Source organism: Ascaphus truei, chromosome 18 (genome assembly GCF_040206685.1).
Source record: "Ascaphus truei isolate aAscTru1 chromosome 18, aAscTru1.hap1, whole genome shotgun sequence".
NCBI classification, from domain to species: Eukaryota; Metazoa; Chordata; class Amphibia; order Anura; family Ascaphidae; genus Ascaphus; species Ascaphus truei.
In genome coordinates this window covers 26990551-27005836 of record NC_134500.1, presented here as the reverse complement: position 1 = coordinate 27005836, position 15286 = coordinate 26990551, and the positions used below count along the sequence as shown (strand labels likewise).

Sequence of the window (15286 nt, the reverse complement as noted above, 5' to 3'; positions counted from 1 at the left end):
TACTCACACCTCCTTCTCTACCGCATACTCACACCTCCTTCTCTCCCTCATACTCACACCTCCTTCTCTCCCTCATATTCACACCTCATCTACCCCATACTCACACCTCCTTTTCTCCCTCACTCACACCTCCTTCTCTCCCCAATACTCACACCTGCTTCTCTCCCTCATACTCACACCTCCTTCTCTGCCCATACTCACACCTCCTTCTCTCCCTCATACTCACACATCCTTCTCTCCCTTATACTCACACCTCCTTCTCTCTCTCTCTCATACTCACACCTCCTTCTCTCCCCCATACTCACACCTCCTTCTCTACCCCAATACTCACACCTCCTTCTCTCCCTTATACTCACACCTCCTCTCCCCCAATACTCACACCTCCTTCTCTACACCTCCTTCTCTCCCTCATACTCACACCTCCTTCTCTCCCTCATACTCACACCTCCTTCTCTACCCATACTCACACCTCCTTCTCTCCCTCATACTCACACCTCCTTTTCTCCCTTATACTCACATCTCTTCCTCTCCCTCATACTCACACCTCCTTCTCTCCCTCATACTCACATCTCTTTCTCTCACCCATACTCACACCTCCTTCTCTCCCTCATACTCACACCTCCTTTTCTCCCTTATACTCACATCTCTTCCTCTCCCTCATACTCACACCTCTTTCTCTCCCTCATACTCACATCTCTTTCTCTCCCTCATACTCACACCTCCTTCTCTCCCTCATACTCACACCTCCTTCTCTCCCTCATACTCACACCTCCTTCTCTACCCATACTCACACCTCCTTCTCTCCCTCATACTCCCACCTCCTTCTCTCCCTTATACTCACACCTCCTTCTCTACCCCAATAGTCACCTCCTTCTCTACCCCAATACTCACCTCCTTCTCTCCCGTATACTCACACCTCCTTCTCTCCCTCATACTCGCACCTCCCTCTCTCCCTCATACTCACACCTCCTTCTCTCCCTCAGTATGTAGCACACATGAACCATAATATATAGGAATTCGGACAAACTATCTGTACAATTGATGTCATTATATTGCTGGTTTATATTATAGGTGTTAAAATTAATAAGACTCCCGGAGGGACGTGGAATAAACACAACCCTGTTGTGAGAGAGAGGAGACTGTCGGTTTGGGGCAAAATTGCAGGGTTAAAATATAGGCAATGCTAAAATCCCACAATTGGGAAAGGAACAATGGGATTATACACCCACTGAGAGCCCTCCAGTGGTCAGTATGTGGAACTGCATACACTGGCATTAATATCTGAAAAGTTTAAAGGGTCAGTGCCTCGTAGGAGCAAAGTGTACCTACTAATGGCAATGACAGGGTTAAAGGGTAATTCCCTCCTAAGGGCAAAGTGTATTAACAGCAGTTACGTGGTTAAAGGGTCAGTCCCTCATGGGGCAAAGTGTACTAATGGCAGTGACAGGGTTAAAGGGTAATTCCCTCCTAAGGGCAAAGTGTACTAACAGCAGTTACATGGTTAAAGGGTCAGTCCCTCCTGGGGCAAAGTGTACTAATGGCAGTGACAGGGTTAAGGGGTCAGCCCCTCCTAGGGGCAAAGTGTACTAATGGCAGTGACATGGTTAAGGGGCCAGTCCCTCCAAGGGGCAAAGTGTATTAATGGCAGTGACATGGCTAAGGGGCCAGTCCCTCCATGGGGCAAAGTGCATTAATGGCAGTGACAGGGTTAAGGGGTCAGTCCCTCCTAGGGGCAAAGTGTACTAATGGCAGTGACAGGGTTAAGGAGTCAGTCCCTCCTAGGGGCAAAGTGTACTAATGGCAGTGACAGAGTTAAGGGGTCACATCTGGGTGACTGGCACCTTGTTACCCAAATCAGCCCCTATACGTATGATTAAATCCTTATTAAAGTTATTATAGGAACACGGGGAGCTGAGACTTGGGAGGGGGCTGATTTCCTCGCGCTGCTCTCTTGTGTCTGACGTCTCTGTATCCAACAAGAGTTTGCACAGGTAAGCCTACCCTCTCTCTTCACCTTTAATTTTTAGTACCAGGCCGCTTTAAAATACTGGGTTGGTGTCTGTAATATCTCACATCTCTCCTTCCCCAAGGCAAGAGATGCAGCTGTTAGCCCTATTAATTAGATTGTAAGCTCTCCGGGCGAGGGACTTCTTTACTCTAATTTGACTTTCCTGTATGTTGCTGTGTTTATCCTCTCTGTAAAGTGATGGTTCGTACTATATAAATATGAATACGATACATTGCATGCGATGCGTCTTATAGATATATTGCTGCATTGTGTATAATGTGTATAATGTGTAATGCAGCTGGAATTTACTAGCACTGGAAGTGGGATTGTTGGGACATGTTCTATGTTTCACAACCAATATCTGAGACTTCCCAATATCTGGAACCTATCACACCCCAATATATGAGACACCCCAATATCCATTACTTCCCACACTCCAATATCTGATATCTACTACAACCCAATCTATGAGACACCCCAATATCTGGAACCTACCACACCCAATATCTGGGATCTACCACACCCCACTATCTGGAAAACCCTGATATCTGGAACTTACCACACCCCAATATCTGGGACCTACCACACCCCAAAATCTGGGACCTACCACACCCCACTATCTGGAACACCCCAATATCTGGAACTTACCATACCCCAATATTTGGGACCTACAAAACCCCAATATCTAGGACCTACCACACCCCAATTTATGGAACCCCCCAATTTCTGGGACCTACCATATGCCACTATCTGGGACCTACAACACCCCAATATCTGGAACACCCCAATATTTGGGACCTACCACACCCCAATATCTGATACTAGTCACATCCCAATATCAGGAACACCTCAATATCTGGGACCTACAACACCCCAATATCTGGAACACCCAAATATATTATACTACCCACACACTGGAATTGGAGCGAAACCTTTATGGAATAAATCTTGGTATATCATTCAAAGTAACCTGGGATTCATTTTAAACACGCTTCTCTCCCCCGCCCCCCTTCCCTCCTCTTCTCTGATCCAGTTTTACCAGAGAAAACCTCCCCCATTCTCACAGCATTATTACCCCACCGCAACGCCCCAAAGCAACACCCCAACACAATACCCCAAAGCAATGCCCCAATGCAACGCCCCAATGCAACGCCCCAACACAACACCCCAACACAACACCCCAACACAACACCCCAACACAACACCCCACTCTGCGTGTGGGGGAGACCCTCCTCCAGCACAGATACAAGCCAGATTCCTCTGCCCCAAAGTAAAGCCCTAAACCCCCACCCCAAATAATTTCTCAAACCTGAGGCAAGTACTGTATGAGCAGCACCCAGTAATACAGAGGGTGGGGGTCTCCTGCACCCAGTCATACAGGGGGTGGGGGTCTCCTGATCCCAGTCATACAGAGGGTGGGGGTCTCCTGATCCCAGTTACACAGAGGTTGGGGTCTCCTGCACCCAGTCATAGAGGGTGGGCGTCTCCTGATCCCAGTCATACAGAGGGTGGGGGTCTCTTGCACCCTCCTTCTTTGTTATGTGTGTGTGTGTGTGTGTGTGTGTGTGTGTGTGTGTGTGTGTGTGTGTGTGTGTGTGTGTGTGTGTGTGTGTGTGTGTGTGTGTGTGTGTGTGTGTGTGTGTGTGTGTGTGTGTGTGTGTGTGTGTGTGTGTGACAAACAATATAATTAGTATGCAATGAATGCTGCCACAATGTGTAGGATACACACAATTCCAATCAATATAAAGCAGAGAAAAAAGCTTCTTTGACTTTTGTCACAGAAATTGTATTTGTGTTGGTGATGTTTTAATTAAAAATCAAAATACAATTTCAGTGACAAAACGCAAATAAATTTGACTTAGAATGCGCGTGCTCGGCACACATCCCCTGTATTAGCTATTTGCACTAAGTGTGAATTCCTTGTGTGTATGTGTGTCAGTGTGTGTGTATGTGTGTCAGTCAGTGTGTGTGTATGTGTGTCAGTCAGTGTGTGTGTATGTGTGTCAGTCAGTGTGTGTGTATGTGTGTCAGTCAGTGTGTGTGTGTGTGTGTGTATGTCAGTCAGTCAGTGTGTATGTGTATCTGTGTCAGTCAGTGTGTATGTGTAAGTCAGTGTGTGTGTCAGTCAGTGTGTGTGTGTGTGTGTGTGTGTGTGTGTGTGTGTGTGTGTGTGTGTGTGTGTCAGTCAGTGTGTGTGTGTATGTGTGTCAGTCAGTGTGTATGTGTATTTGTGTCAGTCAGTGTGTATGTGTAAGTGAGTGTGTGTGTCAGTCAGTGTGTGGGGGAGGTGTGGGTGGGTCAGAGTGTGGGGGGGTGTGGGTGGGTCAGAGTGTGTGGGGGTGTGTGGGTGGGTGGGTCAGTCAGTCAGTGTGCGGGGAGGTGTGGGTGTGCGGGGAGGTGTGGGTGGGTCAGAGTGTGTGGGGGGTGGGGGTGTGTGGGTGGGTCAGAGTGTGGGGGGGGGTGTGGGTGGGTCAGAGTGTGTGGGGGTGTGTGGGTGGGTGGGTCAGTCAGTCAGTGTGCGGGGAGGTGTGGGTGGGTGGGTCAGTCAGTCAGTGTGCGGGGTGGGTGGGTCAGTCAGTCAGTGTGTGGGGAGGTGTGGGTGGGTCAGTCAGTGTGCGGGGAGGTGTGGGTGGGTCAGTCAGTGTGCGGGGAGGTGTGGGTGGGTGGGTCAGTCAGTGTGCGGGGAGGTGTGGGTGGGTGGGTCAGTCAGTCAGTGTGCGGGGAGGTGTGGGTGGGTGGGTCAGTCAGTGTGCGGGGAGGTGTGGGTGGGTCAGTCAGTCAGTCAGTGTGCGGGGAGGTGTGGGTGGGTGGGTCAGTCAGTCAGTGTGCGGGGTGGGTGGGTCAGTCAGTCAGTGTGTGGGGAGGTGTGGGTGGGTCAGTCAGTGTGCGGGGAGGTGTGGGTGGGTCAGTCAGTGTGCGGGGAGGTGTGGGTGGGTGGGTCAGTCAGTCATTGTGCGGGGAGGGGTGGGTGGGTCAGTCAGTGTGCGGGGAGGTGTGGGTGGGTGGGTCAGTCAGTCAGTGTGCGGGGAGGTGTGGGTGGGTGGGTCAGTCAGTGTGCGGGGAGGTGTGGGTGGGTCAGTCAGTCAGTGTTCGGGGAGGTGTGGGTGGGTCAGTCAGTCAGTGTGCGGGGAGGTGTGGGTGGGTCAGTCAGTCAGTGTGCGGGGAGGTGTGGGTGGGTCAGTCAGTCAGTGTGCGGGGAGGTGTGGGTGGGTCAGTCAGTCAGTGTGCGGGGAGGTGTGGGTGGGTCAGTCAGTCAGTGTGCGGGGAGGTGTGGGTGGGTCAGTCAGTCAGTGTGCGGGGAGGTGTGGGTGGGTGGGTCAGTCAGTCAGTGTGCGGGGAGGTGTGGGTGGGTGGGTCAGTCAGTGTGTGGGGAGGTGTGGGTGGGTGGGTCAGTCAGTGTGCGGGGAGGTGTTTGGGTGGGTCAGTCAGTGTGCGGGGAAGTGTTTCAGTCAGTGTGCGGGGAGGTGTGGGTGGGTGAGTGGGTTAGTCAGTGTGCGGGGAGGTGTATCAGTCAGTCAGTGTGCGGGGAGGTGTGGGTGGGTGGGTCAGTCAGTCAGTGTGTGGGGAGGTGTGGGTGGGTGGGTCAGTCAGTCAGTGTGTGGGGGAGGTGTGGGTGGGTCAGTCTGTGTGCGGGGAGGTGTGGGTGGGTGGATGAGTCAGTCAGTGTGCGGGGAGGTGTGGGTGGGTGGGTGGGTCAGTCAGTCAGTGTGCGGGGAGGTGTGGGTGGGTGGGTGGGTCAGTCAGTCAGTGTGTGGGGAGGTGTGGGTGTGTGGGTCAGTCAGTCAGTGTGTGGGGAGGTGTGGGTGGGTGGGTGGGTCAGTCAGTCAGTGTGTGGGGAGGTGTGGGTGGGTGGGTCAGTCAGTGTGCGGGGTGGGTGGGTGAGTCAGTCAGTGTGCAGGGAGGTGTGGGTGGGTCAGTCAGTCAGTGTGCGGGGAGGGGTTGGTGGGTCAGTCAGTCAGTGTGCGGGGAGGTGTGGGTGGGTGGGTCAGTCAGTGTGTGGGGAGGTGTGGGTGGGTGGGTGGGTCAGTCAGTCAGTGTGCGGGGAGGTGTGGGTGGGTGGGTCAGTCAGTCAGTGTGCGGGGAGGTGTGGGTGGGTGGGTCAGTCAGTGTGTGGGGAGGTGTGGGTGGGTCAGTCAGTCAGTGTGCGGGAGGTGTGGGTGGGTGGGTCACTCAGTCAGTGTGCGGGGAGGTGTGGGTGGGTGGGTCAGTCAGTGTGCGGGGAGGGGTGGGTGGGTCAGTCAGTCAGTGTGCGGGGAGGTGTGGGTGGGTGGGTCAGTCAGTGTGCGGGGAGGGGTGGGTGGGTCAGTCAGTCAGTGTGTGGGGAGGTGTGGGTGGGTGGGTGGGTCAGTCAGTCAGTGTGCGGGGAGGTGTGGGTGGGTGGGTCAGTCAGTCAGTGTGCGGGGAGGTGTGGGTGGGTGGGTGAGTCAGTGTGTGGGGAGGTGTGGGTGGGTCAGTCAGTCAGTGTGCGGGAGGTGTGGGTGGGTGGGTCAGTCAGTGTGCGGGGTGGGTGGGTGAGTCAGTCAGTGTGCAGGGAGGTGTGGGTGGGTCAGTCAGTCAGTGTGCGGGGAGGGGTTGGTGGGTCAGTCAGTCAGTGTGCGGGGAGGTGTGGGTGGGTGGGTCAGTCAGTCAGTGTGTGGGGAGGTGTGGGTGGGTGGGTCAGTCAGTGTGTGGGGAGGTGTGGGTGGGTCAGTCAGTCAGTGTGCGGGAGGTGTGGGTGGGTGGGTCAGTCAGTCAGTGTGCGGGGAGGTGTGGGTGGGTGGGTCAGTCAGTGTGCGGGGAGGGGTGGGTGGGTCAGTCAGTCAGTGTGCTGGGAGGTGTGGGTGGGTGGGTCAGTCAGTGTGCGGGGAGGGGTGGGTGGGTCAGTCAGTCAGTGTGCGGGGAGGTGTGGGTGGGTGGGTCAGTCAGTCAGTGTGCGGGGAGGTGTGGGTGGGTGGGTCAGTCAGTGTGTGGGGAGGTGTGGGTGGGTCAGTCAGTCAGTGTGCGGGAGGTGTGGGTGGGTGGGTCAGTCAGTCAGTGTGCGGGAGGTGTGGGTGGGTGGGTCAGTCAGTGTGCGGGGTGGGTGGGTGAGTCAGTCAGTGTGCAGGGAGGTGTGGGTGGGTCAGTCAGTCAGTGTGCGGGGAGGGGTTGGTGGGTCAGTCAGTCAGTGTGCGGGGAGGTGTGGGTGGGTGGGTCAGTCAGTCAGTGTGTGGGGAGGTGTGGGTGGGTGGGTCAGTCAGTGTGTGGGGAGGTGTGGGTGGGTCAGTCAGTCAGTGTGCGGGAGGTGTGGGTGGGTCAGTCAGTCAGTGTGCGGGGAGGTGTGGGTGGGTGGGTCAGTCAGTGTGCGGGGAGGGGTGGGTGGGTCAGTCAGTCAGTGTGCGGGGAGGTGTGGGTGGGTGGGTCAGTCAGTGTGCGGGGAGGGGTGGGTGGGTCAGTCAGTCACTGTGCGGGGAGGTGTGGGTGGGTGGGTCAGTCAGTCAGTGTGCGGGGAGGTGTGGGTGGGTGGGTCAGTCAGTGTGTGGGGAGGTGTGGGTGGGTCAGTCAGTCAGTGTGCGGGAGGTGTGGGTGGGTGGGTCAGTCAGTCAGTGTGCGGAGAGGTGTGGGTGGGTGGGTCAGTCAGTGTGCGGGGAGGGGTGGGTGGGTCAGTCAGTCAGTGTGCGGGGAGGTGTGGGTGGGTGGGTCAGTCAGTGTGCGGGGAGGGGTGGGTGGGTCAGTCAGTCAGTGTGCGGGGAGGTGTGAGTGGGAGGGTCAGTCAGTCAGTGTGCGGGGAGGTGTGGGTGGGTGGGTGAGTCAGTCAGTGTGCGGGGAGGTGTGGGTGTGCGGGGAGGTGTGGGTGTGTGGGGAGGTGTGGGTGTGCGGGGAGGTGTGGGTGTGCGGGGAGGTGTGGGTGTGTGGGGAGGTGTGGGTGGGTGGGTCAGTCAGTGTGCGGGGTGGGTGGGTGAGTCAGTCAGTGTGCAGGGAGGTGTGGGTGGGTCAGTCAGTCAGTGTGCGGGGAGGGGTTGGTGGGTCAGTCAGTCAGTGTGCGGGGAGGTGTGGGTGGGTGGGTCAGTCAGTCAGTGTGTGGGGAGGTGTGGGTGGGTGGGTCAGTCAGTGTGTGGGGAGGTGTGGGTGGGTCAGTCAGTCAGTGTGCGGGAGGTGTGGGTGGGTGGGTCAGTCAGTCAGTGTGCGGGGAGGTGTGGGTGGGTGGGTCAGTCAGTGTGCGGGGAGGGGTGGGTGGGTCAGTCAGTCAGTGTGCGGGGAGGTGTGGGTGGGTGGGTCAGTCAGTGTGCGGGGAGGGGTGGGTGGGTCAGTCAGTCAGTGTGCGGGGAGGTGTGGGTGGGTGGGTCAGTCAGTCAGTGTGCGGGGAGGTGTGGGTGGGTGGGTCAGTCAGTGTGTGGGGAGGTGTGGGTCAGTCAGTCAGTGTGCGGGAGGTGTGGGTGGGTGGGTCAGTCAGTCAGTGTGCGGGAGGTGTGGGTGGGTGGGTCAGTCAGTGTGCGGGGTGGGTGGGTGAGTCAGTCAGTGTGCAGGGAGGTGTGGGTGGGTCAGTCAGTCAGTGTGCGGGGAGGGGTTGGTGGGTCAGTCAGTCAGTGTGCGGGGAGGTGTGGGTGGGTGGGTCAGTCAGTCAGTGTGTGGGGAGGTGTGGGTGGGTGGGTCAGTCAGTGTGTGGGGAGGTGTGGGTGGGTCAGTCAGTCAGTGTGCGGGAGGTGTGGGTGGGTGGGTGGGTCAGTCAGTCAGTGTGCGGGGAGGTGTGGGTGGGTGGGTCAGTCAGTGTGCGGGGAGGGGTGGGTGGGTCAGTCAGTCAGTGTGCGGGGAGGTGTGGGTGGGTGGGTCAGTCAGTGTGCGGGGAGGGGTGGGTGGGTCAGTCAGTCACTGTGCGGGGAGGTGTGGGTGGGTGGGTCAGTTAGTCAGTGTGCGGGGAGGTGTGGGTGGGTGGGTGGGTCAGTCAGTGTGTGGGGAGGTGTGGGTGGGTCAGTCAGTCAGTGTGCGGGAGGTGTGGGTGGGTGGGTCAGTCAGTCAGTGTGCGGGGAGGTGTGGGTGGGTGGGTCAGTCAGTGTGCGGGGAGGGGTGGGTGGGTCAGTCAGTCAGTGTGCGGGGAGGTGTGGGTGGGTGGGTCAGTCAGTGTGCGGGGAGGGGTGGGTGGGTCAGTCAGTCAGTGTGCGGGGAGGTGTGGGTGGGTGGGTCAGTCAGTCAGTGTGCGGGGAGGTGTGGGTGGGTGGGTCAGTCAGTGTGTGGGGAGGTGTGGGTGGGTCAGTCAGTGTGCGGGGTGGGTGGGTGAGTCAGTCAGTGTGCAGGGAGGTGTGGGTGGGTCAGTCAGTCAGTGTGCGGGGAGGGGTTGGTGGGTCAGTCAGTCAGTGTGCGGGGAGGTGTGGGTGGGTGGGTCAGTCAGTCAGTGTGTGGGGAGGTGTGGGTGGGTGGGTGGGTCAGTCAGTCAGTGTGCGGGGAGGTGTGGGTGGGTGGGTCAGTCAGTCAGTGTGCGGGGAGGTGTGGGTGGGTGGGTCAGTCAGTGTGTGGGGAGGTGTGGGTGGGTCAGTCAGTCAGTGTGCGGGAGGTGTGGGTGGGTGGATCAGTCAGTCAGTGTGCGGGGAGGTGTGGGTGGGTGGGTCAGTCAGTGTGCGGGGAGGGGTGGGTGGGTCAGTCAGTCAGTGTGCGGGGAGGTGTGGGTGGGTGGGTCAGTCAGTGTGCGGGGAGGGGTGGGTGGGTCAGTCAGTGTGCGGGGAGGTGTGGGTGGGAGGGTCAGTCAGTCAGTGTGCGGGGAGGTGTGGGTGGGTGGGTGAGTCAGTCAGTGTGCGGGGAGGTGTGGGTGTGCGGGGAGGTGTGGGTGTGTGGGGAGGTGTGGGTGTGCGGGGAGGTGTGGGTGTGTGGGGAGGTGTGGGTGGGTCAGTCAGTGTGTGGGTGAGTGGGTCAGTCAGTGTGTGGGGAGGTGTGGGTGGGTGGGTCAGTCAGTGTGTGGGGAGGTGTGGGTGGGTGGGTCAGTCAGTGTGTGGGGAGGTGTGGGTGGGTGGGTCAGTCAGTGTGTGGGGAGGTGTGGGTGGGTCAGTCAGTGTGTGGGGAGGTGTGGGTGTGTGGGGAGGTGTGGGTGTGTGGGAAGGTGTGGGTGTGTGGGGAGGTGTGGGTGGGTGGGTCAGTCAGTGTGTGGGGAGGTGTGGGTGGGTGGGTCAGTCAGTGTGTGGGGAGGTGTGGGGAGGTGTGGGGAAGTGTGGGGAGGTGTGGGTGGGTGGGTCAGTCAGTGTGTGGGGAGGTGTGGGTGGGTAGGTCAGTCAGTGTGCGGGGAGGTGTGGGTGGGTGGGTCAGTCAGTCAGTGTGCGGGGAGGTGTGGGTGGGTTGGGGAGGTGTGTGGGGAGGTGTGGGTGGGTCAGGGAGGTGTTTGGGGAGGTGTGGGTGGGTCGGGGAGGTGTGTGGGGAGGTGTGGGTGGGTCGGGGAGGTGTGTGGGGAGGTGTGGGTGGGTCAGTCAGTGTGTGGGGAGGTGTGGGTGGGTCAGTCAGTGTGTGGGTGGGTCAGTCAGTGTGTGTGGGGGGGGGGCAGTCAGTGTGTGGGGAGGTGTGGGTGGGGCAGTCAGTGTGTGGGGAGGTGTGGGTGGGTCAGTCAGTGTGTGGGGAGGTGTGGGTGGGTCAGTCAGTGTGTGGGTGGGTCAGTCAGTGTGTGTGGGGGGGGGGGGCAGTCAGTGTGTGGGGAGGTGTGGGTGGGTCAGTCAGTGTGTGGGGAGGTGTGGGTGGGTCAGTCAGTGTGTGGGGAGGTGTGGGTGGGTCAGTCAGTGTGTGGGGAGGTGTGGGTGGGTCAGTCAGTGCGTGGGGAGGTGTGGGTGGGTCAGTCAGTGTGTGTTCAGTCAGTGTGTGGGGAGGTGTGGGTGGGTCAGTCAGTGTGTGGGGAGGTGTGGGGGGGGGGCAGTCAGTGTGTGTGTGTCCTGCTGCAGCCAGGGGCGGGGTGTAAAATTGTGCACCACTTCTCCCCCTCCCCTTCTGTGCCCCCCCCCCCGCCACAAATTCTGCGCACACCCTCCCCCCCTCCGCGGGGTACATGCGCGCCGCCCGGGTCACCCTGTCTTCCAGGAGCCGGCGCCGAGCCCCTGTGCCGCGCGTGTGTTGCTCCGTATGTCACCGCTTCCTGCGAGTGCAGGGGGGCCCGCGAACGTGTGTGGGGGGAACGACGCCGCTGCCAGCCGCTTCTGCGCATGTGTGGCGTACGTCAGCGGCGCCATCACAACTGCGCATGCGCGGCATGGCAGCGGCCGTTAGGAGCGGCGGCTATCGCCGCTGCATATGTCACGGTGTGTGTGGGGCTCGGGGGGGCGATTAGGAGCGGCGCCGGCGGCTATCGCCGCCGCAACATGTGACAGGGGACATGTGAGCGGAGTGGCGTCCATTACGTGACGTCACTTCCATTTGACATTTCGCCCACATCATCCACTTTTATCCCATCAGAGGTGCCACTAAAGAAGTTTCACTTCAAAAACAAAGGGTGCAGCCCAACGCAAACCACGTTTAAACTAATAAACGCCTATTGGGATAAAGTAATATGAAAAGTCCAATCAGTAGAAGCCGAGACTGGATATGACCTAAAAACGAGAGAGATTTCCAATATGGTGAAGTAAGTATATTCAGTTTCACACAGCGCAAGCTCTGATTTTACGTACGATATGACAGATAAAAATGGGCATTTCAGGATAAAATCCTAGTCTTTAGCTGCAATGACGGAAACAATAGCCGCCAGGATCTGTTGCGCGGTCACGGAAGACGCCGTCTGCTCTCCGACGCTTGTGCTCCAGACCCCCCCTCCTCGATCGCCAAGTCTCGCGATGATGTTAACGCACAATGTTTATACCCGGGAATATCTCCGTTGGTTTAGTCGGCAAGAGGAATGCGGTTTAAAGTCCCAATTGCCTTATACAAGGCATGCAGCAAGAAAAGGCTGATAACATTCGGTGACAGGACTACCGTAGCCCTACGCGTTTCATCTTAAGAGACTTCCCTTGACAAAGTCCCTTAAGATGAAAAGTGTAGGGCTACGGAGCTCATTCAGATAGACGGGTAGTTTGCCCAGAAAGTATTTGAGGGTGAGACAGGAAAGGTGAACTTTGCGCCTAGACTCGAGTGATGACCAATCTAGTTCTTTGAGCATTTCGCAGTGATGTGTGTTGTAGCCGCATTGAGGACAAAGCGGCATATAGAATTGTATAAGGGAATCAAGTTTGCTAAGGTGGGTTTGAGGTGCTGAGCCGTATACTATGTCCATAGTCTATAATTGGCATTAGCATCTGCTGTGCGATACGCTTTCTGACCTGCAGACTCAGGCTGTGTCCATGGTATGGACGACCACGTGGACGAGTCCACGCGCTGCACGATCAGACTGCCTCAAGGCAGTGATCGCGTTCATGCGGTGTGCGAGCGCGCAGAGGCAGGAGGGGGGCGCGCGATACGGCAGTCACGTGAGCGGTTCGCCCAATGAGGGCGAACCAGCTCCGTGACATCACTGGGAACGCCCCCCACAGCCCGAGTACTATGGCCTGGGAAAGCACCCGCTTTCCCTCAGCCTCCGCGCGCCTCCGCACGGCTGCACTCTCTATGGACGCAGCCTTAGGCTGGGGCCATGGTACCGCAGACCGTGCAGACGCTGAGCGAACAGACTGCCCTAAGGCAGTGTTTGCGTCCATGTGGCGTATGGGCGTGTGCGCGCGGAAGCAGGAGGGGGCGCGCATTGCGCATGAAATCGATTCAAACTGATTTCTTGGTGCGACAGGCCTGTCACGTGAGCGATTCACCCAATGAGAGTGAACAAGCTCTGTGATGTCACTGGCACGCCCCTAGACACTCCCACGGACAGAGTGCGTACCATGGCCGAAAAACGCACCCGCTGTTGGGTGACGTCACGGCCGCGCACGCCTCTGCACGGGCGAAGGCACCATGGCCCCAGCCTTAGGGAGGATTTGTTCCTGTAAAGTACACCTAGTTTGGGATAGGCTTTGGATGTCAGGGTATCAACATGCAACCAAAATGTTAAGTGGGAGTCAAACCATAAGCCCAGGTATTTAAAACTAGTGACAGGGGTTAGGGTGGTGTTAGCGTTGGTTCTGATCAGGAGCTCAGTCGCTGGAAGCTTTAAAAATTTAGTCTGGTCCCAAATACCATTGTTACCGTCTTGTCAGTGTTTAAAAACAGTTTGTTTTGGGAAATCCAGTTTTCGAGTCTCAAAAAGTCAGATTGAAGTACGTGTTAAATGTCGGAGAGGCTATGGCTGTGTGCATATAGGATTGTGTCATCTGCTTAGATGTGTATATATATATCCTCCCTGTATATATTATATATCCTCCCCCTAGTATATATATATATATATATATCCCTTACTCTCACACTCTCTCTCTCTCTCTCTCTCTCTCTCTCTCTCTCTCTCTCTCTCTCTCTCTCTCTCTCTCTCTCTCTCTCTCTCTCTCTCTCTCTCTCTCTCTCTCTCTCTCTCTCTCTCTCTCTCTCTCTCTCTCTCTCTCTCTCTCTCTCTCTCTATATATATATATATATACCCTCCCCCCAGTATATATATCCCCTCCCCCGTATGGATAGATAGATAGATAGATAGATAGATAGATATACCCCTCCTCCCAGTATATATATACCCCCCAGTATGTATATATCCCCTCCCCCCAGTATATATATCCCCTCCCCCGTATGGATGGATGGACCCCCTCCTCCCAGTATATATATACCCCCCAGTATGTATATATCCCCTCCCCCGTATAGATAAATCTCCTCCCCCCAGTATATATATCCCCTCCCCCGTATATATATATCCCCTCCCCCGTATATATAAATCCCCTCCCCCGTATGGATAGATAGATATACCCCCCTCCCCCACAGTAGATATATATACCCCCTCCCCCTAGTACCCATACATATATATAGATACACAGTACCTCTTGTAGTCGGAGCTGAAGATGCCCCCTGCTGCCGGGTCCTGTCCGTACTCCGGCTCCCCCCCCAGGGTCCCCCCCTTCTCCTCGCTGTATCCCGGGCTCGCGGACATTGCAGCTCAGCACCGAACCTGCGGACAGCGCCCGGAGACCACGTGGTTTAGTGACGTCACCGGAGGGGGGACATGAGGGACCTCCCCCTAACTGCGAAGATACTGCCGCCCACAGGCGCCAACGGTCACTGTGTGTGTGTGTGTGTGTGTGTGTGTGTGTGTGTGTGTGTGTGTGTGTGTGTGTGTGTGTGTGTGTGTGTGTGTGTGTGTGTGTGTGTGTGTGTGTGTGTGTGTGTGTGTGTGTGTGTGTGTGTGTGTGTGTGTGTGTGTGTGTGTGTGTGTGTACTGTGTATATATACACCAACAGTCACACACTGTGTATATGTATATATATATACTGTACTGTAAATCTATCACCAACAGTCACACACTGTGTATATGTATATATATACTGTACATCTATCACCAACTGTCACACACTGTGTATATATATATACTGTACTGTAAATCTATCACCAACAGTCACACACTGTGTGTATATATATATATATATACTGTACATCTATCACCAACAGTCACACACTGTGTATATATATATATATATATATACTGTACATCTATCACCAACAGTCACACACTGTGTGCATATCAACAGTCACAGTGTGTGTGTGTGTGTGTGTGTGTGTGTGTGTGTGTGTGTTTAGTTAAGTTATGGTGGGTAAAAAAAAGTGATAAAAACCCTCCACTGCAAAGCATATAGCAAATGGAAATATGACTGTGTGGTGTGCTCAGTCGCATGTCTTAGGGCTGTTATATAGCGCCGTGTGCGCGCTATGCCGTGCGTGCGTGCGGAATTTTAGTTGGCTGATGTTAGTCAGCCTTTCTATAATGGCGCCGCGCTGCGTGCATGGCGGGGAGCGGGGAGCCGATAGACAGCGGCGAAGAAGGGGGAAATCATCTTTTCGCACTGCTACGCGCGCTGAATGTATGTATATGTGTGTGTGTGTATATATGTGTGTATGTATGTATGTGTGTGTGTGGTATATAGTGTGTATGTGTATGTATATGTGTGTATGTATGTATGTATATGTGTGTGTGTATTGTGTGTCTACACCAATTTAATAAATATTTTATTTCTACCAATGGTTTTTTTTTTTAATAAATAATAAATTACACTACATAACATACATACACATACATACACACACCACACATACACATACATACACACACACACATACATACACACAAACACACAAACACAGTACCTTCACAGATTCTATAGTATACATACAAAAAGCATGCGGCACGTGCACGTGCGTTCGCATAGGCACGCACGGCCGCATGCTGTATAGAACGGCCCTTAGACA

At 55.7% G+C, this 15286-nt stretch overlaps 1 protein-coding gene across 2 annotated transcripts in view; it reads right to left on the bottom strand.

Annotated features, from left to right (window-relative positions):
- AP3B2 (adaptor related protein complex 3 subunit beta 2) overlaps window positions 1-14022 on the bottom strand; it is a 125164-nt gene extending 111142 nt beyond the window's left edge. For both annotated transcript variants that reach the window (XM_075575930.1, XM_075575931.1), the window contains exon 1: window positions 13867-14022. In XM_075575930.1, the coding sequence (XP_075432045.1) occupies window positions 13867-13976 (110 nt within the window). In that variant the 5' untranslated portion in view covers window positions 13977-14022. The remainder of the gene's footprint in view (window positions 1-13866) is intronic.
- Window positions 14023-15286: the final 1264 nt, after the last annotated feature.